At 45.3% G+C, this 25,227-nt stretch overlaps 2 protein-coding genes across 4 annotated transcripts in view; one reads left to right on the top strand and one right to left on the bottom strand.

Moving 5' to 3' along the window:
- LOC120020680 (far upstream element-binding protein 1-like) overlaps positions 1–21,019 on the bottom strand; it is a 28,665-nt gene extending 7,646 nt beyond the window's left edge. For 2 of the 3 annotated variants that reach the window (XM_038964382.1, XM_038964383.1), the window contains exons 1-11: positions 20,871–21,019; positions 20,156–20,261; positions 15,444–15,479; positions 10,052–10,177; positions 9,510–9,581; positions 9,260–9,317; positions 7,855–8,122; positions 5,914–6,069; positions 3,392–3,494; positions 1,521–1,772; positions 77–237 (exon numbers count right to left, since the gene is read on the bottom strand). In XM_038964382.1, coding sequence (XP_038820310.1) covers positions 77–237; positions 1,521–1,772; positions 3,392–3,494; positions 5,914–6,069; positions 7,855–8,122; positions 9,260–9,317; positions 9,510–9,581; positions 10,052–10,177; positions 15,444–15,479; positions 20,156–20,261; positions 20,871–20,960 — 1,428 coding nt within the window. In that variant the 5' untranslated portion in view covers positions 20,961–21,019. The remainder of the gene's footprint in view (positions 1–76; positions 238–1,520; positions 1,773–3,391; positions 3,495–5,913; positions 6,070–7,854; positions 8,123–9,259; positions 9,318–9,509; positions 9,582–10,051; positions 10,178–15,443; positions 15,480–20,155; positions 20,262–20,870) is intronic. The other variant, XM_038964384.1, reaches the window with a different exon arrangement.
- Positions 21,020–23,720: 2,701 nt separating this feature from the next.
- LOC120020679 (dnaJ homolog subfamily B member 4-like) overlaps positions 23,721–25,227 on the top strand; it is a 6,291-nt gene continuing 4,784 nt past the window's right edge. Inside the window, exons 1-2 of the mRNA XM_038964381.1 lie at positions 23,721–24,253; positions 25,060–25,227. The exon at positions 25,060–25,227 is cut by the window's right edge and continues 437 nt beyond it. Coding sequence (XP_038820309.1) covers positions 24,043–24,253; positions 25,060–25,227 — 379 coding nt within the window. The 5' untranslated portion in view covers positions 23,721–24,042. The remainder of the gene's footprint in view (positions 24,254–25,059) is intronic.

Below are 25,227 nucleotides of genomic sequence, written 5' to 3'. Positions count from 1 at the left end.
AGCATCCAGTGGCTGAGCTTCACATTGATATGTAGGATATCTACTACAGACACACGGACACTGAAAAACCACTCACCCCGATCTTCTCCTCGACCAGCTGCCGTGCGTAGTCTATCTGTTGGTGTGATCCTCGGACGGTGAACATTTTAATGTTGGGGTCGGAGTTGGGCGGAGGGTTTCTCTGGAGCTCGATACGCGCCCCAGACTGCTGGCTGATGCCCTTGATGGTCTCTCCTCCTACAGAGAACGGAAGAGGTTAGGACTCTACTCAACTATAACCACTGTCCTACTACAGAGAAATGATCAGGACAACATGGAAACGTAAGAAAACCTGCAGGTTTTCTAGGGGACGTAGCTTCAGTTATTATTTATAAGAATGGAGGATTCAATTAAAATCAGGAAAAAACTCCCATTCCAGAAGGAGAACAAGACATGGGATGGGTGTGAGAAGGGGAACGAACCCACCACGGGTTCTTTGGGTGGCGGGACAGAAACCCTCTGCCTTGCTCTGGGGCAGCTGTGGTGGCAGGACCCTCTACTACAGAGAGAGCTGGGAGTAGTGGGGGCACAGCTGCCCACAATTAACAACTATATTAGTCACAATATTGTCACTGAAGCAGGTATGAGGAAGAAAAACTAGCAAACCATCTTTCCTCTAAGTTGGTCAAATCTAGTGTGAAACGTGTATCGCCGGTCCTCACAAGCATCTAATGGACTCGGCTGCATCAGCTTTTGGCAGTGTTGTAGTACTCCAGTTAAGGACTACGTTTAGTGACTACAACCCTGGTTCGAGGCCTGTGCAGTATAATGTTTTAGCTGTGTGTGTGTGTGTGTGTGTGTGTGTGTGTGTGTGTGTGTGTGTGTGTGTGTGTGTGTGTGTGTGCGCGTGCTCTACCTTCTGCATGAATGTATCAGATATGTTTTGTTAAGTCTTCCAACCTTCAAAAACAGGACGGTACAGCAGGACGGTATAGCGGGAAGGCATAGCGGGACGGCATAGCGGGACGGCATAGCGGGAAGGCATAGCGGGAAGGCATAGCGGGAAGGCATAGCGGGAAGGCATAGCGGGAAGGCATAGCGGGAAGGCATAGCGGGAAGGCATAGCGGGAAGGCATAGCGGGACGGCATAGCGGGACGGCATAGCGGGACGGCATAGCGGGACGGCATAGCGGGACGGCATAGCGGGACGGCATAGCGGGACGGCATAGCGGGACGGCATAGCGGGACGGCATAGCGGGAAGGCATAGCGGGACGGCATAGCGGGACGGCATAGCGGGAAGGCATAGCGGGACGGCATAGCGGGACGGCATAGCGGGACGGCATAGCGGGACGGCATAGCGGGACGGCATAGCGGGACGGCATAGCGGGAAGGCATAGCGGGAAGGCATAGCGGGAAGGCATAGCGGGAAGGTATAGCGGGAAGGTATAGCGGGAAGGTATAGCGGGAAGGTATAGCAGGAAGGTATAACGGGGTCCTATAAAGCCCATAGGTGTCTCGAGCTCAATCTAAGTTCATCTACCTTTGCCGATGATGAGTCCAGTCTTCATGGTCGGGACGGTGAAGGTGAACTCCTGCAGTCCACCAGGAGGACCCATGTTCCAGTTACCCCCCCCGTTACCCCCCCTGCCTCTCCCCCTGCCCCCTCCGTTAGGACCGCCCGGCCCCCCCTGCTGGACACTCCTCAGAAGGTCAGTGATGATCTCTGCTGCATGCTGGGACTGGTCTGGAGGACCTATGATCTGGGCTATCCTCTCCGGGGTAGTGCCGTCATCTGGAGAAGGGGAGGAAAAAGGAGGAAGGGAGAGAAAAGGACCTTAAAACCTGTTTGGGATTGGGGACAGCATTTTCACTTTTGCATGAAATGCGCACCCAGAGTAAACTGCCTGCTACTCTGTCCCAGATGCTAATATATGCATATTATTAGTAGTATTGAATTTTAAAAAATCTGAAGTTTCTAAAACTGTTTGAATGATGTCTGTGAGTATAACAGAACTCATATGGCAGGCAAAAACCTGAGAAAAATCCAACCAGGAAGTGGGAAATCTGAGGTTTGTAGTTTTTCAAAGCTTGGCCTAATGAATACATTGTGTCTATGGGGTTAAGTTGCACTTCCTAAGGCTTCCACTAGATGTCAACCGTCTTTAGAAACTTGTTTCAGGCTTCTGCTATAAAGGAGGGGGGAATGGGAGCTGAATGAGTCATGGGTCTGGTGTCTCACGCTCGTGATGCGCGCTCCCGACAGAGTTAGCTCTCGTTCCAGTGCTTTGCTACAGACGATGGAATTCTCCGGTTGGAACATTATTGATGATTTATGTTAAAAACATCCTAAAGATTGATTCTATACTTCGTTTGATATGTTTCCATGACCTGTAACGGAACTTTGAGTTTTTGTCTGGACGTAGTGCTCATGAAGATGGATTACTGGGCTGAACACGCTTACAACTAGTGGCTATTTGGACATAAATGGACTTTATGGAACAAAATCAGTCATTTATTGTTGAACTGGGATTCCTGGGAGTGCATTGATGAAGATCAAAGGTAAGTGAATATTTATCATGTTATTTCTAACTTCTGTTGACTCCAACATGGCGGATATTTCTCTGACTGGTTTGGGCTCTGAGCGCCGTACTCAGATTATGCTTTTTCCGTAAAGTTTTTTTTTTTTTTTTATCTGACACAGCGTTTGTATTAAGGAGAAGTCTATCTTTAATTCCTAATCTAGCACACCTGATTCTAATAACTAGCAGGTTGATAAACAATAAGATCAGTTACAACTGGGATTGGAGCTAAAAACCTACAGGACGGTAGCGATCCAGGAACAGGGTTGGACTGAACGGTAGCGATCCAGGAACAGGGTTGGACTGAACATACTGGACGGTAGCGATCCAGGAACAGGGTTGGACTGGACGGTAGCGATCCAGGAACAAGGTTGGACTGAACATACAGGACGGTAGCGATCCAGGAACAGGGTTGGACTGAACATACTGGACGGTAGCGATCCAGGAACAGGGTTGGACTGAACATACTGGACGGTAGCGATCCAGGAACAGGGTTGGACTGAACATACTGGACGGTAGCGATCCAGGAACAGGGTTGGACTGAACATACTGGACGGTAGCGATCCAGGAACAGGGTTGGACTGAACATACTGGACGGTAGCCATCCAGGAACAGGGTTGGACTGAACATACTGGACGGTAGCGATCCAGGAACAGGGTTGGACTGAACATACTGGACGGTAGCGATCCAGGAACAGGGTTGGACTGAACATACTGGACGGTAGCGATCCAGGAACAGGGTTGGACTCAACATACTGGACGGTAGCGATCCAGTAACAGGGTTGAGACCTGTGACTGAACCAACTTTAATTTTACTGTCAGTGACGCCTCACCTGGTTTGAACTGGATCCTGACTCCTGTGTCGCTCTGGATCTTCTTGATCATCTCTCCGTTTCTCCCGATCACAATTCCTACCGCAAACCTGGGGACAGGAACCTGAGGGAGGAGGACACAGGCCAGGTTAGTAGTCAACTCAAACCTGGGGACAGGAACCTGAAGGTGGTGGACCAGGCAAGGCCCAGTTTCCCAAAAGCATCTTAAGGCTAAGTTAATCGTTTCAAACTTTGTAGGAGCATCATTAAAATCTCCCAAGCAGTTGACCAAAACCGTGGTTAACGTCGCTCTTACAAACACAATCTAACTCCGGCATCAGACCAGTCCAGAACAGCTAAGTGATTCGTTAGATGCTTTTTGCAGCTCGTGTGTCACTTTATACATAAAAGATGGCCGATAAACCCGGCTGAACCGTGGGATTCTGTCTGTGACCAGCGATAACGGCAGAACAAAGTAGCCGATGCCTTCGCAATTGATACAAACAAGCGACATTTAAAAAAACGTGCTTCAAATAAAATATACGAGACTGCAATAAGACAAACAGTAAGCTATATATATTCCTTTTTCAATCATATCGAGATAAATCTCATGTTCATTCAATTGAGTTCTACTTTGTTACTTGTAGGCTACCGTCTGTAATTAGTCTCAGTATATCTCATGATGTGTATCCTAACATGAACACAATGATGTGCCAAATCAAGGCCTTAGAGCATTTTAATTGGGTAAGCATTAGAATAAGCCGCCTAGATATTTGCAGCCATAGCTGGTAATCTATCTCTAGGAGCTGATCCATAGTCAGTTGTGTGAAATAATTCTCAGGTTAAAGGTCAGATTTGAATGTAGAAAACTGATCCATTGTCAGTTGTGAAATAATTCTCATGTTAACTTCTTGTCAATATGGGGGCCCTGTTTTCACTTTGTAAAAATTAGTTCCCAAATTAAACTGCCTCATACTCAATTCTTGCTCGTACAATATGCATATTATTATTACTATTGGATAGAAAACACTCTAGTTTCTAAAACCGTTTGAATTATATCTGTGAGTAAAACAGAACTCGGGTTGGAGCAAACTTCCTGTCAGGAAGTGAGAAATCTGAAATCGGGCACTCTGTTCTAGGGTCAGTTTATTAATTTGCATGTATTCTATTGGTCGACATGCACTGCATACGCCTTCCCCTAGATGTCAGCAAGCAGTGAGAATTGGAATGGAGTTGCTAGGCAGATCTGAGGCCATATAAAGGGTCTTGGTACGTGGGGTGCACTCTTTTCAACGTTCGCCATGAAGCGAGACAGACCTCAGGATGGCATTCTGGAAAGCTCTCGTTATAGGCCTTAGATATATCCGGCTCTGATTTTATTCGATATAGGTGTTAAAAACGTCATAATGTAGTTATTTTAAACCGAGTTATATCATTTTATATCGCGATTTTCGGAATTTTCTTAGTGCTGCGTTATAGTGAGTTGGACACGTCTTCGCCACATGGCTAATGTTTACTGCTAATTCCAAAGTTGAAGGCGACAATCTACAACCGAGCAACGATTCTTCTGGACAAAGGACAACTTGCCCAAGATTCTGATGGAAGCTCATCAAAAAGTAAGAACTATTTATGATGTTAATTTGTTGTTCTGTTGAAAAATGTAAAACTACTATTCCGCCATTAATTTCGGTGCGGTCTCGCTTTAACGCACGCTGTATGTCGTAGTAACGTTAATTTTAAAAATCTAACACAGCGGTTGCATTAAGAACTAATGTATCTTTCATTTGCTGTCCAACCTGTATTTTTTTGTCAAGTTTATGATTAGTTATTGATTAGATTAGGTGCCTCTCCCAAGATTTCTCCCGACATTTTGTTTGCAGTTTGGCTACTATTCTCATTGTATAACCACGATTTGTGCCGCTAAATATGCACATTTTCGAACAAACCATATATGTATTGTGTAATATGATGTTATAGGACTGTCATCTGAAGAAGTTTTGAGAAGGTTAGTGAAAAATTTAATATTTTGCTGGTTTATTCGCTATCGCTAACGTGCATGAATCAATGCTGCTGTGTGGTTGGCTATTGTAGTAAGCTAATCAGATTAGGTCAGATTTGAATGTAGAAAACTGATCTGAGAGCAGCGCTCCCTTTCTTTCCATCCTGTCAGTATCAACAGTACGCCTCAACGACACACTTAGTGAACCTTCTCTCAGTGGGGTGTTCTGGGAAAAAACAGGATACATCTTCGGCCGTTGTAGGAAAGAGGCATCGCTTAAAAAATAAAAAAAAAGTCATAAGTCTCATTTTCATCGCTGTCGGGAAACCTGGGCCCACGGCAGAGGTCCAATCTTTCCAAACTGACGTTCATACTGAAATAGTCTCCTCCCAACACAGACGGCAGAGGTCCAATCTTTACAAACTGACCTTCATACTGAAAACCAGCGAGACGCTGCATGCCTAATATCTGCAGTGCTGCTGGTTGAGTCAGAGTCTACTGAATCCATTGTGTGGCGGTGAAGACAGTGTGAGTGTAGACTTACATCCAAGCCCTCTCCTCCTCCTCCTCCTCCTCCGCCGCCGCCGCCGCCTCCTCCTCCTCCTCCTCCTCCACCTCCTCCCATCCTGGAGCCGTACTCTCCTCTCTGCTCCCTGAAGCCCTGTTCTCTGATCAGCTCCATCACCATGTCTTTGGCTTGCTGAAGGACCAGAGATGAGACCAGTCAACATGACAGTTTACAGGTACCTTGTTCAGGTGACAGCACCAGTCAGGTATCATTGGCAGCCCAACACATGTTTTCCTAATTAGTGGCAAAAGATTCGAATTGAGCTGCCTGTGTAAAAGCAGCCATACAGCCACATGCCAGGCTCCTAACAAACTGGTATAGAGGCACATGCCAGGCTCCTAACAAACTGGTATAGAGGCATATGCCAGGCTCCTAACAAACTGGTAGAGGCACATGCCAGGCTCCTAACAAACTGGTATAGAGGCACATGACAGGCTCCTAACAAACTGGTATAGAGGCACATGACAGGCTCCTAACAAACTGGTATAGAGGCACATGCCAGGCTCCTAACAAACTGGTATAGAGGCACATGCCAGGCTCCTAACAAACTGGTATAGAGGCATATGCCAGGCTCCTAACAAACTGGTATACGGCCACATGCCAGGCTCCTAACAAACTGGTATAGAGGCACATCCCAGGCTCCTAACAAACTGGTATAGAGGCACATCCCAGGCTCCTAACAAACTGGTATACGGCCACATGCCAGGCTCCTAACAAACTGGTCCTCTCTGCACCACTAACATTCCAGCTGTAGGTAACACCAGTCCTCTCTGCACCACTAACATTCCAGCTGTAGGAAACACCAGTCCTCTCTGCACCACTAACATTCCAGCTGTAGGAAACACCAGTCCTCTCTGCACCACTAACATTCCAGCTGTAGGTAACACCAGTCCTCTCTGCACCACTAACATTCCAGCTGTAGGTAACACCAGTCCTCTCTGCACCACTAACATTCCAGCTGTAGGTAACACCAGTCCTCTCTGCACCACTAACATTCCAGCTGTAGGTAACACCAGTCCTCTCTGCACCACTAACATTCCAGCTGTAGGTAACACCAGTCCTCTCTGCACCACTAACATTCCAGCTGTAGGTAACACCAGTCCTCTCTGCACCACTAACATTCCAGCTGTAGGTAACACCAGTCCTCTCTGCACCACTAACATTCCAGCTGTAGGTAACACCAGTCCTCTCTGCACCACTAACATTCCAGCTGTAGGTAACACCAGTCCTCTCTGCACCACTAACATTCCAGCTGTAGGTAACACCAGTCCTCTCTGCACCACTAACATTCCAGCTGTAGGTAACACCAGTCCTCTCTGCACCACTAACATTCCAGCTGTAGGAAACACCAGTCCTCTCTGCACCACTAACATTCCAGCTGTAGGTAACACCAGTCCTCTCTGCACCACTAACATTCCAGCTGTAGGTAACACCAGTCCTCTCTGCACCACTAACATTCCAGCTGTAGGAAACACCAGTCCTCTCTGCACCACTAACATTCCAGCTGTAGGTAACACCAGTCCTCTCTGCACCACTAACATTCCAGCTGTAGGTAACACCAGTCCTCTCTGCACCACTAACATTCCAGCTGTAGGAAACACCAGTCCTCTCTGCACCACTAACATTCCAGCTGTAGGTAACACCAGTCCTCTCTGCACCACTAACATTCCAGCTGTAGGAAACACCAGTCCTCTCTGCACCACTAACATTCCAGCTGTAGGAAACACCAGTCCTCTCTGCACCACTAACATTCCAGCTGTAGGAAACACCAGTCCTCTCTGCACCACTAACATTCCAGCTGTAGGTAACACCAGTCCTCTCTGCACCACTAACATTCCAGCTGTAGGTAACACCAGTCCTCTCTGCACCACTAACATTCCAGCTGTAGGTAACACCAGTCCTCTCTGCACCACTAACCTGGACTTTAAAAGGTTCCCCAGAGATGCGTAGAGGTTTGTCTGCTCCCGTGTTCTGAGGCCCTTCCTGGATCATCACCATCTTGACCCCGGCTCTCTCCTGCAGCTGTTTGATGGTCTCTCCTCCCTTCCCGATGACCAGGCCAGCCTTGGAGGCAGGGACCAGCATCTCCTGAACAGACATACCGGGGCCGCCGGCGTCGTTGTGATGGAAGGCTGGAGCAGGACGACCCTTATCAACAATCTCCGACAACAGCCTCTTGGCAGCTCTGGTTGGGGACAGAAACATCTGTATGGACACTGGGACTATGGGCCCTACTACAGCCGGGTAACGCACATCAGGGGCTAAGACAGTCAGCTACGGTGTCTGACGAGGGACACAACTATGGCAGTGGAACTATCAACTAATGTAATGTCACCACAGAGAACAGAGAGGCAGAGGAGTGAGAACAGAGAGGCAGAGGAGTGAGAACAGAGGGGCAGAGGAGTGAGAACAGAGGGGCAGAGGAGTGAGAACAGAGAGGCAGAGGAGTGAGAACAGAGAGGCAGAGGAGTGAGAACAGAGGGGCAGAGGAGTGAGAACAGAGGGGCAGAGGAGTGAGAACAGAGAGGCAGAGGAGTGAGAACAGAGGGGCAGAGGAGTGAGAACAGAGGGGCAGAGGAGTGAGAACAGAGGGGCAGAGGAGTGAGAACAGAGAGGCAGAGGAGTGAGAACAGAGGGGCAGAGGAGTGAGAACAGAGGGGCAGAGGAGTGAGAACAGAGGGGCAGAGGAGTGAGAACAGAGGGGCAGAGGAGTGAGAACAGAGAGGCAGAGGAGTGAGAACAGAGAGGCAGAGGAGTGAGAACAGAGAGGCAGAGGAGTGAGAACAGAGGGGCAGAGGAGTGAGAACAGAGAGGCAGAGGAGTGAGAACAGAGAGGCAGAGGAGTGAGAACAGAGAGGCAGAGGAGTGAGAACAGAGAGGCAGAGGAGTGAGAACAGAGGGGCAGAGGAGTGAGAACAGAGGGGCAGAGGAGTGAGAACAGAGGGGCAGAGGAGTGAGAACAGAGAGGCAGAGGAGTGAGAACAGAGAGGCAGAGGAGTGAGAACAGAGAGGCAGAGGAGTGAGAACAGAGAGGCAGAGGAGTGAGAACAGAGAGGCAGAGGAGTGAGAACAGAGAGGCAGAGGAGTGAGAACAGAGAGGCAGAGGAGTGAGAACAGAGGGGCAGAGGAGTGAGAACAGAGGGGCAGAGGAGTGAGAACAGAGAGGCAGAGGAGTGAGAACAGAGAGGCAGAGGAGTGAGAACAGAGAGGCAGAGGAGTGAGAACAGAGAGGCAGAGGAGTGAGAACAGAGGGCAGAGGAGGGAGAACAGAGGGCAGAGGAGGGAGAACAGAGAGGCGAGACGACAGGAGAACTATACATACTGTATGGAGTCTGGGGATCCAGTCAGTGTCACCGACCTATCAGGCATACCTCCACTGTCTACAACACAGAGACGTTAAGAGGACAGTTAAATGAGGGGGTCACGAGTCTCATGACCTGGAAACACTCTGAGCCTTAGTTACAGGTATGTGCAACAAACAATACAAGGTTATATGGATTAAAGTGGCTGGTAAATGGTATACATTATTATAGGACATAAGATCAGTGTGTCTGGGGTACAGCAAACGTTACCGGGGGCGATCTGGATTTTACAGCTGGACTCCTGTTGCATCCGGGATATCTGTTCTCCTCCTCTTCCAATAACTGGGATTAGAGAAGATTTGTCAATGAACCCCCAACGTCCATCTGCACGGTGTGTGTGTGTGTGTGTGTGTGTGTGTGTGTGTGTGTGTGTGTGTAAGCTCTGCTAACCGACAGGCGCCTGATGTTAAATTACATTGGGTTAAGAGGCAGGTAGGTCAAACATGAGAGATTGTTTCACAGAAAACAAAAAAACGTTCCTTCGAGTTGTCGTGAGTTCTGAATGAGGAAAAGTAGTTCAGAGCCAACCGGAACCGTTGCTATGGATACTCAGACCCAGAGTCGAACTGGGAGCAACAGACAGAGAGGAGAACAGCTAATAGATTTACTAATGGCAGGAAATTCCAGTATTTCAGGTTTCGGGCCTTAACATTTGGCAGAAGCAAATCAGGCCATGGTAGGGCCTAAACATAGAGCATGGGTAGGGGTTTGGGGATTAAAAACTCATGCAAGAGACGGTAGTTTGTACTTACTGAATCCAACCATTCCGTCAGGAACCTTGAACTCCTCCGACAACGATCGTGCTCCACCACCTCCCATTCCTCCACCTCCCATTCCTCCACCTCCCATTCCTCCACCTCCCATTGCTGCTGAGAACGCTGCAATGAGGAAACCAAAAGACAAAAAAAAAAAAAATCAGATCGAGGACCACTGATGAAAAGACACCCCGGAGTTACTGGTAAAAAATAACCATAACTGATTGGAAGGAGAACAGAAAGCTAAGCTGAAAATAGGACCCGGTCCAGATGTACCGGTAAGAACCCTATTCACTACGTAGTAGGGCTGGCAACAAGATATTAACGTGATATTTAGGTGCCGATACGATATGTATTGTGGTTCCATTCTGTGATTTTATTGCAATTTGATGTCCCCAACTTATTGCATTCGGACCCCTTGACTTTACACATTTTGTTACGTCCTTATTCTAAAAATGGGATAAAACAAAATCCTCAATCTACACACAACACCCCATAATGACAACGCAAAAAGAGGTTTAGAAATGTTTTGCTAATTTATAATAAAAAACAGAAATACCTAATTTACATAAGTATTCAGACCCTTTGCTATGAGACTGGAAATTGAGCTCAAGTGCATCCTGTTTCCATTGATCATCCTTGAGATGTTTCTACAACTTGATTGGAGTCCACCTGTGTGTAAATTAAATTGATTGGACATGATTTGGAAAGGCACACACCTGTCTGTATAAGGTCCCACAGTTGACAGTGCATGTCAGAGCAAAAACCAAGCCATAAGGTCAAATGAATTGTCCGTAGAGCTCCGAGACAGGATTGTGTCGAGGCACAGATCTGGGGAAGGGTACCAACACATTTCTGCAGCATTGAAGGTCCTGAAGAACACAGTGGCCTCCGTCATTCTTAAATGGAAGAAGTTTGGAACCACCAAGACTCTTCCTAGAGCTGGCCACCCGGCCAAACTGAACAATCGGGGGAGAAGGGCCTTGGTCAGGGAGGTGACCAAGAACCCCAGTTCCTCTGTGGAGATGGGAGAACCTTCCAGAAGGACAACCATCTCTGCAGCACTCCACCATAAAGGCCTAATTTGTGGAGCGGCCAGATGGAAGCCACTCCTCAGTAAAAGCACATGACAGCCCACTTGGACTTTGTCATAAGGCACCTAAAGGACTCTTAGACCACGAGAAACAAGATTATCTGGTCTGATGAAATCAAGATTTTACACTGCTGCTACTCTGTTTATCAACTATACATAGTCACTTTAACTATACCTACATGTACATATTACCTCAATTAGCCCGACTAAAAGGTGCCCCCGCACATTGACTCTGTACCGGTACCTCCTGTATATAGCCTTGCTACTGTTATTTTACTGTTTATTATTTATTTACTTATCTATTGTTTACCCAATACCTATTTTTTATACAAAAAATGCACTGTCTTGTAAGTAAGTATTTCACTGTAAGGTCTACAGCTGTTGTATTCTGCGGACATGATCAAATAAACTTTGATTTGACTTTGGCTTTAATGCCAAGTGTCACATCTGGAGGAAACCTGGCACCATCCCTACGGTGAAGCATGGTGGTGGCAGCATCATGCTGTGGGGATGTTTTTCAGCAACAGGGACTGGGAGACTAGTCAGCATTGAGGGAAAGATGAACAGAACAAAGTACAGAGAGATCCTTGATGAAAACCTGCTCCAGAGCGCTCAGGACCTCAGACTTGGGTGAAGGTTCACCTTCCAACATGACAACGACCCTAAGCATACAGCCAAGACACCGCAGGAGTGGCTTCGGGACAAGTCTCTGAATGTCCTAGAATGTCCCAGCCAGAGCCCGGACTTGAACCCAACGAACATCTCTGGAGAGACCTGAAAATAGCTGAGCTGTGACGCTCCCCATCCAACCTGACAGAGCTTGAGAGGATCTGCAGAGGAGAATGGGAGAAACTCCCCAAATACAGGTGTGCCAAGCTTGTAGCGTCATACCCAAGAAGACTCAAGGCTGTAATCGCTGCCAAAGGTGCTTCAACAAAGTACTGAGTAAAGGGTCTGAATACTTATGTAAATGTAATATTTCCAGGGGGATAAACATTTCTAAAAACCTGTTTTTGCTTTGTCAGCGTGAGGTATTGTGGGTAGATGGATAAAAAAAAAAAAAGTGGAGAAAGTCAAGGTTTCCCGCATGCACTCTGTCTGCTGCAGAAGGACAAGAGAATATGAGAACATTTGTTTTGATCAGTCATGGAATTAAGTGCTACCCAGTTTAAAAAAAATAGTGAACAAGCCATGGGATGAAAAATGCAGGCCTTTTGGCGCAGGTACAGCCGACTAGCACGAGCTAACGCTAGCTAACAATGTTTTTTCTAATATGATACTTTGAGTCAAAGAACCAATATAATATTGTCACAAAATAATATTGCGATATTTAAATATCAATTTTTTCCCCCACATCACTACTTTAGACTAAAGCCCTTGACCTTACGGCCCAAAGTGCCAGAAGTTGCTAAGTTACAAGGTACTCTCTGAAAGACTCAAGACCCACCCAACGGTAATTGCTGCCATGCAACACATTTTGGGGACTTGTGGAATATTCTATTCAAGTGAGAGAATGTCATTTCTTCAAACAATCATCTATATTCAATATCAATTATTGCAATAATGAAACCGTCGAGAGATCCTACCCTTCACAGACCATGCTGTTCCTTAATATACCCGATACCAACATGTCTCAGTCATAGCTGATTCAACCCCCCCCCCCCCTCCCCATATACATTAGGGGGCACCATAAGCCACGTTGGGTTCATCCTCAGGTCATCTGCCTCTGGTGCCGTCTCCTAACTGCTAGGATAATTAGGAATACCGAGGTCTTTGTTGTGTTGCTCCTAGCTCTGGCGCCCGGTGACACCCACCACATCTGTCCTTGGAACGCCAGCTGTAGGTTTTTAAATCACTAATCATCCCTTAAAATCAGTCACTAGCCCAAGCTCCATAAAAAAAGACCCCTCAGCCAACTCAGAGAGAGGGGGAGTCCTAGGAACCTTACTCTATTAAATAAAACAATCATTTGGTGCATAAATATAACACAATCTTGTAATCCTGCTGCCACAGACTGAATCACTAAGAAGACTTAAATGGTTAGTCTAGACAGGACACCCTACACCTGTCCTTATTCCTTTACCCATGCATCGGTCCTTAATTCTTGCCACTAGGGGGGTGCCATTTCGACATAGCACAAATGCGTCTCCAAATTAAACTGCCTCGTACTCAATTCTTGCTCGTACAATATGCATATTATTATTACTATTGGATAGAAAACACTCTCTAGTTTCTAAAACCGTTTGAATTATGTCTGTAAGTGAAACAGAACTCGACTTAGAGCACTTTTCCTATGTCTGTGTGAGAATTTGCCTGTCTTCTATTGGTTGAGATGCACTGCATACGCCTTCCCCTGGCTGTTAGCGAATAGGGAGAGTTGAAATGGAGTTGCTACGCAGTTCAGAAAGTCTATAAATTGGTTGGAACCGAGGTGTCCTGCCTTTTGGGACTTCGCGCTGACGCAGAGAGGGTCTTGCCATGTCTTTTTAGAAGCCCTGGTTTTAGTAACTAGGTATATCCGGCTCTATTTTTATTCGCTATAGGCTTTAAAGACATCATAATCTTGTTATTCTAAACCGATTTATACCAGTTTATGTCAGTATATAGCGATTTTCGGGCATTTCATTTTGTGACGTTGTATTTCGTTGGGTATCTCTCTCTCGAATGCCATGGTGCACAGCAAATAGCAATGTCGAAGGAAACATTCTCCAACCCAGCAACGATTCTTTTGGCCAACGGACACCTTTCCCAAGATTCTGATGGGAGTTCAGCTAATAGTAAGTACTATTTATGCTGATAATTCGTTGTTCTGTAGAAAAAGTAAAATGTATAAGACGCCATTATTTTCCGTGTAGCCTTGCGCTATCGCACCCTGTATTGTACCCAGTATTGCGCAGTAAGGTTAATTTTAAAAATGTAATTCAGCGATTGCATTAAGAACTAATTTGTCTTTCAATTGCTGTCCACCCTGTATTTTTTAGTCAAGTTTATGATTATTTATTGATTAGACTAGGTGACTGTCCAAGATGGCGACCGACATTTTTCTGGGCAGCTTGGCAACTATTCTCATTGTATAAGCCCGATATGTGCCGCTAAATATGCACATTTTCGAACAAACTCTATATGCATTGTGTAATATGATGTTACAGGACTGTCATCTGAAGAATTCTGAGAAGGTTAGTGAAAAAATTATTATTTTGGTGGTGAATACGTTATCGCTATGTTTGGCTGGAATCAATGCTGTTGTGATGTTTGCTACTGTGCTAAGCTAATATAACGTTATATTGTGTTTTCGCTGTAAAACACTTATAACATCTGAAATATTGTCTGGATTCACAAGATCTGTGTCTTTCAATTGCTGTACGCTGTGTATTTTTAAGAAATGTTTTATGATGAGTAATTAGGTAATACACGATGGTCTCTAGTTATTCTAGTCGATTTGTGATGGTGGCTGCAATGGTAAACTATGATTTATACCTGAAATATGCACATTTTTCTAACAAAACATATGCTATACAATAAATATGTTATCAGACTGTCATCTGATGAGGTTGTTTCTTGGTTAGTGGCTATTTATATCTTTATTTTGCCGAATTTGTGATAGCTACTGATGCAGTAAGAAAATGGTGGAGTAAAAAAAAAGTTGTCTTTTGCTAACGTGGTTAGCTAATAGATTTACATATTTTGTCTTCCCTGTAAAACATTTTAAAAATCAGAAATGATGGCTTTATTCACAAGATCTGTATCTTTCATTTGGTGTCTTGGACTTGTGATTTCATGAACATTTTATTATATGATATCCCTGTGGCTTTAGGCTAGGCTATGCTAGTCAGTTTTTGTGATGGGGGGGATCCCGGATCCGGGTTTGGGAGGTGTTAGAGGTTAATGGTTAGTCTAGACAGGACAACCGACACCTGTCCTTTAACAGCGAGCTAGAGATAAGGGACAACAATCGATAGTCACTTAACAGGATATTATTTTTGACACTATATTCTATCCTTGACAATATCATTTTGTCGCTAGTTTGCTGCACCAGAAATCTAGTCTTTTTCCTTGTTATATATATATATATATATTATATAAAGCCAAAATTTCAGTTCAATGACTGGTCAGAGGTTGTTACTCCCTTTCTCTCCCTTTGTCCCTCTGCAGCAGACACATGGTGAACAAGATGTCTGGAACATCGAATCGCAACACATATAGAACTGTGAGAGAATCTGAATAAGTGTCGTATCGCGGCACCTAAGTACGCGGATAATATTGTACTGCGAGGTCCCTGGCTTTACAGATACTCACAGTCATTAGGTGCCACCTTCTTGGTCTCTGGTTGGTCTGTAAGCAGAAGAGGAGACTGTGGTTATAGAGATGAGAGAGAGAGAGTTAAAGCCAACTTCGTAACTACTGTATATAAAACAATACAGGACAAAAGCAAGGGTTCCCAGTGTATGACATAGGCGACAATCCCCCTGCTAAATGCAAAACTTTCAAGCCATAGAATTAAAACAGATCATTGCTGTGGAAAGAACAGGGCATATCTGAATACACGACAAGGGATTTTATCCTGCCGAAAAAGGAATATAGAACTAAACCAAGTTAGGCATTTTGTGGCAAGTCTGTTAACAGCACTGAATAACAAAGTTTATCAGGAAATCCTTTCTAACCGGACTACATCACCCTGTTGATCGTCACTAAGTGGACTACGTCACCCCGTTGATCATCACTAACTGGACTATATCACCCTGTTGATCATCACTAAGTGGACTATATCACCCCGTTGATCATCACTAACCGGACTACATCACCCTGTTGATCACCACTAAGTGGACTACATCACCCTGTTGATCACCACTAAGTGGACTATATCACCCTGTTGATCATCACTAAGTGGACTATATCACCCTGTTGATCATCACTAACCGGACTACATCACCCTGTTGATCACCACTAAGTGGACTACATCACCCTGTTGATCACCACTAAGTGGACTATATCACCCTGTTGATCATCACTAACCGGACTACATCACCCTGTTGATCACCACTAAGTGGACTACATCACCCTGTTGATCACCACTAAGTGGACTATATCACCCTGTTGATCACCACTAAGTGGACTATATCACCCTGTTGATCACCACTAAGTGGACTACATCACCCTGTTGATCATCACTAAGTGGACTATATCACCCCGTTGATCATCACTAACCGGACTACATCACCCTGTTGATCACCACTAAGTGGACTACATCACCCTGTTGATCACCACTAAGTGGACTATATCACCCTGTTGATCATCACTAAGTGGACTATATCACCCTGTTGATCATCACTAACCGGACTACATCACCCTGTTGATCACCACTAAGTGGACTACATCACCCTGTTGATCACCACTAAGTGGACTATATCACCCTGTTGATCACCACTAAGTGGACTATATCACCCTGTTGATCACCACTAAGTGGACTACATCACCCTGTTGATCATCACTAAGTGGACTATATCACCCTGTTGATCATCACTAACCGGACTACATCACCCTGTTGATCACCACTAAGTGGACTACATCACCCTGTTGATCACCACTAAGTGGACTATATCACCCTGTTGATCATCACTAACCGGACTACATCACCCTGTTGATCATCACTAAGTGGACTATATCACCCTGTTGATCATCACTAAGTGGACTATATCACCCTGTTGATCGTCACTAACCGGACTACATCACCCTGTTGATCACCACTAACCGGACTACATCACCCTGTTGATCACCACTAAGTGGACTACATCACCCTGTTGATCACCACTAAGTGGACTATATCACCCTGTTGATCATCACTAACCGGACTACATCACCCTGTTGATCATCACTAAGTGGACTATATCACCCTGTTGATCACCACTAACCGGACTACATCACCCTGTTGATCACCACTAAGTGGACTATATCACCCTGTTGATCATCACTAAGTGGACTACATCACCCTGTTGATCGTCACTAACCGGACTATATCACCCCGTTGATCGTCACTAACCGGACTATATCACCCCGTTGATCGTCACTAACCGGACTGTATCACCCTGTTGATCATCAGTATATATCCCACGTCCTACTATACACAATGCTTATTCTATATAAATACAGTACCATGAGGTTTAAACAACTCAGTTGGCTTAAGGGCCTAAGGAAGCAGAGTTCATCCCTTCCCTTAGGCAAACAATGTTTCTTATATGAGTATTTTATATAGCCGACTATCACAACAGCAGAGATGGGCAAACTCCACTGAACTCGTTTCAATGTATGGAATCACTTCGAAGTCTCTGGATTTCGGGTAAGATGGCACCGACAGACATGGCAGCTCTGCTTCTAGCTCCTAAGCAACTTTGCAGTATTTGTCTTTTTTGGTGATATTTCTTACATTATTAGCCCAGAAAGTTTGTGTTATTACATACATCCGGAAATAACATCAGAGGGGTGGTAAGCACCAGCATTACAACTGTCCGTTATTGGATCCTTTGTTCGTACCTCCCGGGGCAAGTGAACTTATCCCCGAGGCCGCTCCAAGACGCATTCGGAGTGGACTTCTAGTCCGACTCAGGAGGCGTGCACACCATCCACCACTTCGGAATATACTAATGTTCAATCTCGGGATAATAAAGTAGACGAGCTCAGGGCGAGGATCTCCTTCCAGAGAGACATCAGGGACTGTCACATACTCGGTTTCACGGAAACATGGCTCTTGGGATACATGGTCCCCGTCCATACAACCAGCTGGGTTCTCAGTACATCGCACAGAACTCTCCGGGAAGAAGGCGGGGTGTATGCTTCATGATTAACTACTATTCAACGCTGGCCAGACCAATCAGAATCTATGCTTCCAGATTGTTTTGATCACGCGGACTGGGATGTGTTCCGGGTAGCCTCAGAATAACATTGACGCTGACATGGACACGGTGACTGAGTTCATCAGGTAGTGTTTAGGGGATGTCGTTTCCACGGTAACCATTTTTTTTAAATACCCAAAACAGAACCCGCCCGCTTTGAGGATAACACAGTGCCACCAACGCGGCCTACTACCAAGGACTGTGGGCTCTCGTTCTCACCGCGAGTAAGACATTTAAGCGTGTTAACCCTCGCAAGGCTGCTGGCCCAGCCTGCAATCCTATCCGCGTCCTCAGAGCATGCGCAGACCAGCTAGCTGGTGTATTTACGGACATATTCAATCAATCCCGATCCCAGTCTGCTGTGCCCACATGCTTCAAGACGTCCACCATTGTTCCTGTTCCCAAGAAAGCAAAAAGTAACTGAACTAAATGACTATCGCCCCGTAGCACTCACTTCCGTCATCATGAAGTGCTTGAGAGACTAGTTAAGGATCATATCACCTCTACCTTACCTGACACCCTGGAGTCACTTCAATTTGCATACCACCCCAATAGATCCATAGACGATGCAATCACCATCACACTGCACACTGCCCTATCCCATCTGGACAAGAGGAATACCTATGTAAGAATGCTGTTCATTGACTATAGCTCAGCCTTCAACACCATAGTACCCTCCAAACTCATTAAGCTTGAGGCCCTTGGTCTCGACCCCGCCCAACTGGGTCCTGGACTTCCTGACGGGCCGTCCCCAGGTGGTCAAGGTAGAAACATCTCCACGTCGTTGATCCTCAACACTGGGGCCCCACAAGGGTGCGTGCTCAGCCCCTCCCTTACTTCCTGTTTACCCATGACTGCGTGATCACGCACGCCTCCAACTCAATCAAGTTTGCAGACGACACAACAGTAGTAGGGCTGATTACCAACAATGACGAGAGCCCACAGGAAGGTGGTGAGGGCCCTGGTGGAGTAGTGCCAGGAAAATAACCTCTTCCTGAACAAAACGAAGCTGATCGTTGACTTCAGGAGGCTGAAGAAATTTGGCTTGTCACCTAAAACCCTGACAAACTTCTACAGATGCACAACATAGTGTCCTGTCGGGCTGTATCACCGCCTGAAACAACAATTGCACCACCCGCAACCGCAGGGCTCTCCAGAGGGCGGTGCGGTCTGGCCAACACTTCACCAGGGGCAAACTATCTGCCCTCCCGGACACCGGCGGCACCCGATCTCACAGGAAGGCCAAAAAGATCATCAAGGACAACAACCACCCGAGCCACAGCCTGTTCACCCCGCTATCATACAGAAGTTGAGGTTAGTACAGGTGCATAAAAGCTGGGAGAGAGTGAAAAACAGCTTCTATCTCAAGGCCATCAGACTGTTAAGTAGCCATCACCCAGTTACTCAACCCTGCACCTTAGAGGCTGCTGCCCTATATACACACAGACATGGAATCACTGACCACTTTAATAATGGAACACTAGTCAATGTTTACATACATCATGTTTACATATGTAAATACTATTCTACTCTATTTAGTCAATGGCACTCATACATTTCTCATCCTAATATTTATTAATTACATTCTTTTACTTTTAGATTTGTGTATTCGTGTGAATTGTTAAGATATTACTGCAGAGTTTGAGCTAGGAACACAAGCAATTCGCTACACCCACAATAACGTCTGCTAAATATGTGAATGTGACCAATAGAATGATTTGATTTCTCCTTTAAAGATTAACTATGCATATTTGTGTGACAATCCTTGTCTATCAGTATATTAGTGGTTTTGTTACTTGTCACGTTTCATGATCCTGCCATGTTTGCAGTGAACCTTGTGCATGTGTTTAGACATTCCTACATTGTGTATGTCTTTCAGTAATAGTGTTCTCATCAAGCATTATATGACTCATATATGGAAAAGGGAATAACTAACAATACTGTGTATTTTCTTAAACAAAAGGTTCCCTCTGTAGCAAAAGACCCCAAAACAGCAATAGGTACTGAAACATGTGTTTGGTTTACTTTTACACACGTATTGTCTTGACAATAGAGTCGGCAAAAGCACAATCACACAGGCTTTGATGGATCAATGAAGATATGAAATGGGGGGTAGCCTACCGTACTCACCGGCATCTTCAAGGGGTCGCTTCTGGCCTCCATAGCCAAACTCACTGCCTGAGGGCGCCGCGGACGGTACGCCGTCCCCCCCAATCTTTGCCGCAATCTGAAACACAAAAACACTCAGTTCCAGCGGAATCTTAACGTTGAGCTCCTCGACCACAACATCTGTAGTTAACTATTTTCAATGGGTTTTCAATTTGGTTAGCTAAAACTTGCATATACTGCATAAGCTAACTAGTTAACTCCGCGAAACTTACCTAACTACGCAGAGTTAAGAGGGCATGGGGTGCGTTATGTGATTCATTTTACACAATCACACTCCACATAGTTCAACAGCATTTTCTGACCAATACAATGGGGACTTTGAAAAGGGCATATGGTTATCGTAGCTAGCTAACTTGGTTTAGAGTTTTGTTAGATTACAACCCCCTTGTAAAAAATGCTATCAACATATACAGTAGGTAGTTGATAAATTCACAGACGAACGAAATCACATTGACCCAGACAGCTAAATTAGCTAGCAATGCCTGGTTAATTAGCTGACTAAATAGAGTTAGCTACATTTCTTTGGCTTTGTTCGACACCCTACTTCCGTAGGCCGCAAATCGGGTCGTTGGCAAGTTCCCGAGCTGGAGGTTTGGGCTACAGTTGATTGCTTGACGACTTTCAATTTCGACGCCTTCAGCTAGCGATATTCAATTATTTATCTTACCTGTCTAGCTCGCTGAAGTGCGTCTTTAAAAGCGTCGTTCATTCCTGCGCCATTTCCCGACGGCGGAGCCACGTTTGAATAGTCAGCCATATCTGTTGCAAATTGTCAAATCCGGAGAGAGAAAATGGCGGTTCTCATTGAAAATGATCCTGACGCCACATATAGAACAAGGATACAGACTTTTCTACCGGAGGTATAGATGTGAAGCATCCGCTTGGCGTTTCCACTCCCAAATATGGTAGTGAGAGGAAGCTCACTGGCCGGCAGTGGCAGAAGATGGAACGAGATTGATTTTGGCCGATATTCTGCACATTTTCTCATCGATGAAACATTTGATCTCAATACAGCTTTCTGTTCCCAAAACTAGAATATGTTATGAACAGAATGTATTAAGTTTTGTGGACTTTACCCATTGCAAAGGTTTTTTAAAATCTCGTTGTTTAGAAGGAGTGCAAAGGCGAATTGAGTTAATGCACATGCGCACTGCACAGAGGAGGTGTTCCCTAACGGAAATATGCAGATCAATGCTAGAACGAGCCAATAGGATCTCGCTAACATGTGCTTGGCTCTGCCCACCACCTTGCGTGTTCTGCCCACTATGACTAATTTGTTCCCGTTGGAAACGACTGTGGCTGTGGTCTTGGTTGAGTTATATTTGCTGTCGCTGTGCGTGCTGCGACACAGCAGAAAAGGCCACACAAATCTCGCGAAATGGCTCTGTCATGCGTCCAGCAAAGAAGAAGGCGGAATTAATTCTACATGCTGCTACTATGATATCACAGTAGAACATCTTTGATGATATCATGGCGGTCCGCAAACAAACGTTTAAAGTGCATGCCGCCACCTACTGTGCTGGAATGTACGATTAATCATCATCTACACATTTAAATACTACAATATGAATAAAATAAATCCCTACTAATTTATACCACACCCTATCCCCCAAAAAACGCTACCCCCAATATCTCTTTTGTGGTTTCCACAATAACCTTCAACCTGACATTTCTGCTTTTCACAACCCGAGTCATATTGATAACCTTACCAATAAAAAGCTATGAAGTCAACTTATCAACGTCATTATCAAAGTTTCCTTTGACACTTCACGTTCTTGAGCTAGAAGATTTCTGAACGGGACTCGAAAAACAATAGCAGGACCAGCAGAAGCACCAGTCCGACAGTAGGTCCACTTAGTACAGGAACATCCCATGTAAGCTCCCATCGTTCCACACTTGTAGCTCCAACAATCTGTCTTAACCGCCTCTGCATGTGATACATCGTGACTGATTTCATATCTGTGAACCTCTCTGAGCCTCTCTCTGCACCTGGCATCCACCAGAATACTGCGCTGTGTTCTCCCCCACAATTACAGCACTTAACCTTCACATTGCTCCCACATTCACTGTAATCATGTTCCCCTCCACGTTTGGCACATCTTTTCTTTCCAGAATGTGCAGTGCCTCGATGGTGCCTCCCATTCTGTAACAGATGCTATAATCAAATCAAATCCCATTTTAATTGTCACATACACGTGTTTAGCAGATGTTATTGTGGGTGTGGCAAAATGCTTGTGTTTCTAGTGCCAATAGTGCAGTAATATCTAACAAGAAATATCTAACAATACACACAATCTAAAGTAAAAGAATGGAATTAAGTATATATAAATATATGGACGAGCAATGTCAGAGAGGCATAGACTAAGATACAGTAGAATAGGATAGAATACAGTATATACACTACCGTTCAAAAGTTTGGGGTCACTTAGAAATGTCCTTGTTTTTGAAAGAAAAGCTACTTTTTTGTCCATTAAAATAACATCAAATTGATCAGAAATACAGTGTAGACATTGTTAATGTTGTAAATTACTATTGTAGCTGGAAATGGCAGATTTTTAATGGAATATCTACATAGGCGTACAGAGGCCCATTATCAGCAACCATCACTCCTGTGTTCCAATGGCACGTTGTGTTAGCTTATCCAAGTTGATCATTTTAAGGACAGTCAGTGGGTCAGTGTGAGTTAGGGTTTAGGGTTAGTGGGCCTATGGGCCAGAGGTTAGTGTCTGTCTCAAGTGTTGTCTATAAGCCTGGACAGGAGGCCTACGGGTCAGAGGTTAGTGTCTGTCTCGGAGGTATGGGTCAGAGGTTAGTGTCTGTCTCAGTTGGTACAGGTCAGAGGTTAGTGTCTGTCTCAGTAGGTACAGGTCAGAGGTTAGTGTCTGTCTCGGGAGGTATGGGTCAGAGGTTAGGGTCTGTCTCAGGAGGTACGGGTCAGAGGTTAGTGTCTGTCTCGGGAGGTACAGGTCAGAGGTTAGTGTCTGTCTCAGTAGGTACAGGTCAGAGGTTAGTGTCTGTCTCGGGAGGTACAGGTCAGAGGTTAGTGTCTGTCTCAGTAGGTACAGGTCAGAGGTTAGGGTCTGTCTCAGGAGGTACGGGTCAGAGGTCTATAAGCCTTGACAGGAGGCCTATCCTCTGGTTATGGATCCCTCCTCGCCGTAGCTGATCATTTGAACAGGAAGGCACCAAATTTAGGCTATTTCTCAATTCAAATTGACCTCCTCTAACCAAACCACAGCCCTTTATTACAGGACCTATAATAACCTGTCACGGCTGTTACAGTGTAATTATTGTTTTATGTAGGCTACCATGTTATTTTCACTCAAGTTGAGATGTCAATTCCATGTGGATGGGTGTTTAAACAGAAAAAAAAAGAAAAAAAAACGGAATCCTTGCCGAATATGGGAAATGACGTGCTTCAGCAGCATTTAGGTTCTATGAAGAGCCGCTGGATTACAGCGAGCAACGCAAGACGGTGGGCCGAACGCAGGAGAGGGAGCTACGGCTATTTAAAGGGAGTCTAACGGGGGAGGGTGGTGGATAAATAACCCAGGATCCACAGCGCTGAGTAACGACTCTAAACATCGCTACATCACATCCCTTTCTCTAGCTTCTCACGATTCATCCTCCTCTGTCTCCGTGTCTATCTACTAGCTGTTGTCGTTTAGAGTGGCAGAGAGAAGCGGTTAGGTTTGTTTCTTTTCTTCGCTTCCTCAGAGGTGTTTTTCTCTGGTCTCTCCTCTCCTGGATATATATTCCCCATCAAACCAACAGACAGCTTCCGTAGAGCAGCTGCAGCTTCTCTTTAGCTACTGCGAGGAGCCGCTTCGGGGGGAACTATGGGGAAAGATTATTATAAAATCCTGGGGATAGTGAAAGGAGCGGCCGACGAGGACATTAAAAAGGCGTACAGAAAACAGGCTCTGAAATGGCACCCGGACAAAAACAAGGCGTCCAACGCCGAGGAGAAATTCAAGGAGATCGCGGAGGCATATGAAGTCCTCAGTGATCCGAAGAAAAGAGAGATATATGATCAGTATGGAGAAGAAGGTAGAGGATAATATGACACATTCGGATGTTTATTAACGCCTGGGGTTTCTTCTCATTTCATCCACTCCATTCATTTAGCAAAACAACAGAACATGTGGTAATAGAATTGGCCATTAAACAAGTCATACAGACCGAGATTTTAACCACACTGGTTAGAAGAGACCACAGCATTTCACTCATTATTATTTATTCATACAATTTATGATAAGAAGCCAATAAGCAGACATTTCCCTGTTGCCAGGGTGACATAGCGGTCTGCGCATAATATGTAGACATGGCTGTTGGTTGGTCAGAAATACAGTAAATGTCAGATTGTATTATTATTTTTATTATTACATTAATTGATATTGAACAAGTCATTATGGATAATGTTACTAGCTGAAGGCATCATAACCCGTTCAAATAGCAGATGGGGAAAGAGCAGATTTGCCATGGTAGGACGAATCCGCTGACTTGCCCCATAAGACAGATGTCTTGACATGGGCGCTATTGGACTCATGGATTTACTGTGTGACTAGAGCAGCATCAATGTAGGATTGCAACCCTTTCCCTGTATGGTACAGAGTCTGCATGGTTATTCTATGTCTGTACAGATCACATACACAATACTTTCAGAGCACTGGATTTAGGAGGTTGTGCTTTTGGGAGTTTTTCAATTGATTTTATTATACCGGGCAAACTCAAGTACAGCTCAAGGATTTCAAGGATATTTGACCCATGTCTGGTGCAGTACATAGTAGGTTGTCATCTCTATTATCTGAACTGTTGATGACCTCAGTGTCCTTGTTCCCCCTTTTGTCGCTCAGGTCTCAAAGGAGGTGGCGTCCCCGGCAACGGTCCAGATGGACAGGGCAGCAACTTCACATCTTACACGTTCCACGGCGACCCCCATGCCACCTTCGCCACCTTCTTCGGCGGCGCCAACCCCTTCGAGATGTTCTTCGGCCGTAAGGCCAACGGACGCGGTCCCGGCG

Source organism: Salvelinus namaycush, chromosome 25 (assembly GCF_016432855.1).
Source record: "Salvelinus namaycush isolate Seneca chromosome 25, SaNama_1.0, whole genome shotgun sequence".
NCBI classification, from domain to species: Eukaryota; Metazoa; Chordata; class Actinopteri; order Salmoniformes; family Salmonidae; genus Salvelinus; species Salvelinus namaycush.
Note: the sequence above shows the minus strand (reverse complement) of the source record. Positions and strands in the feature narration are given on the sequence as shown.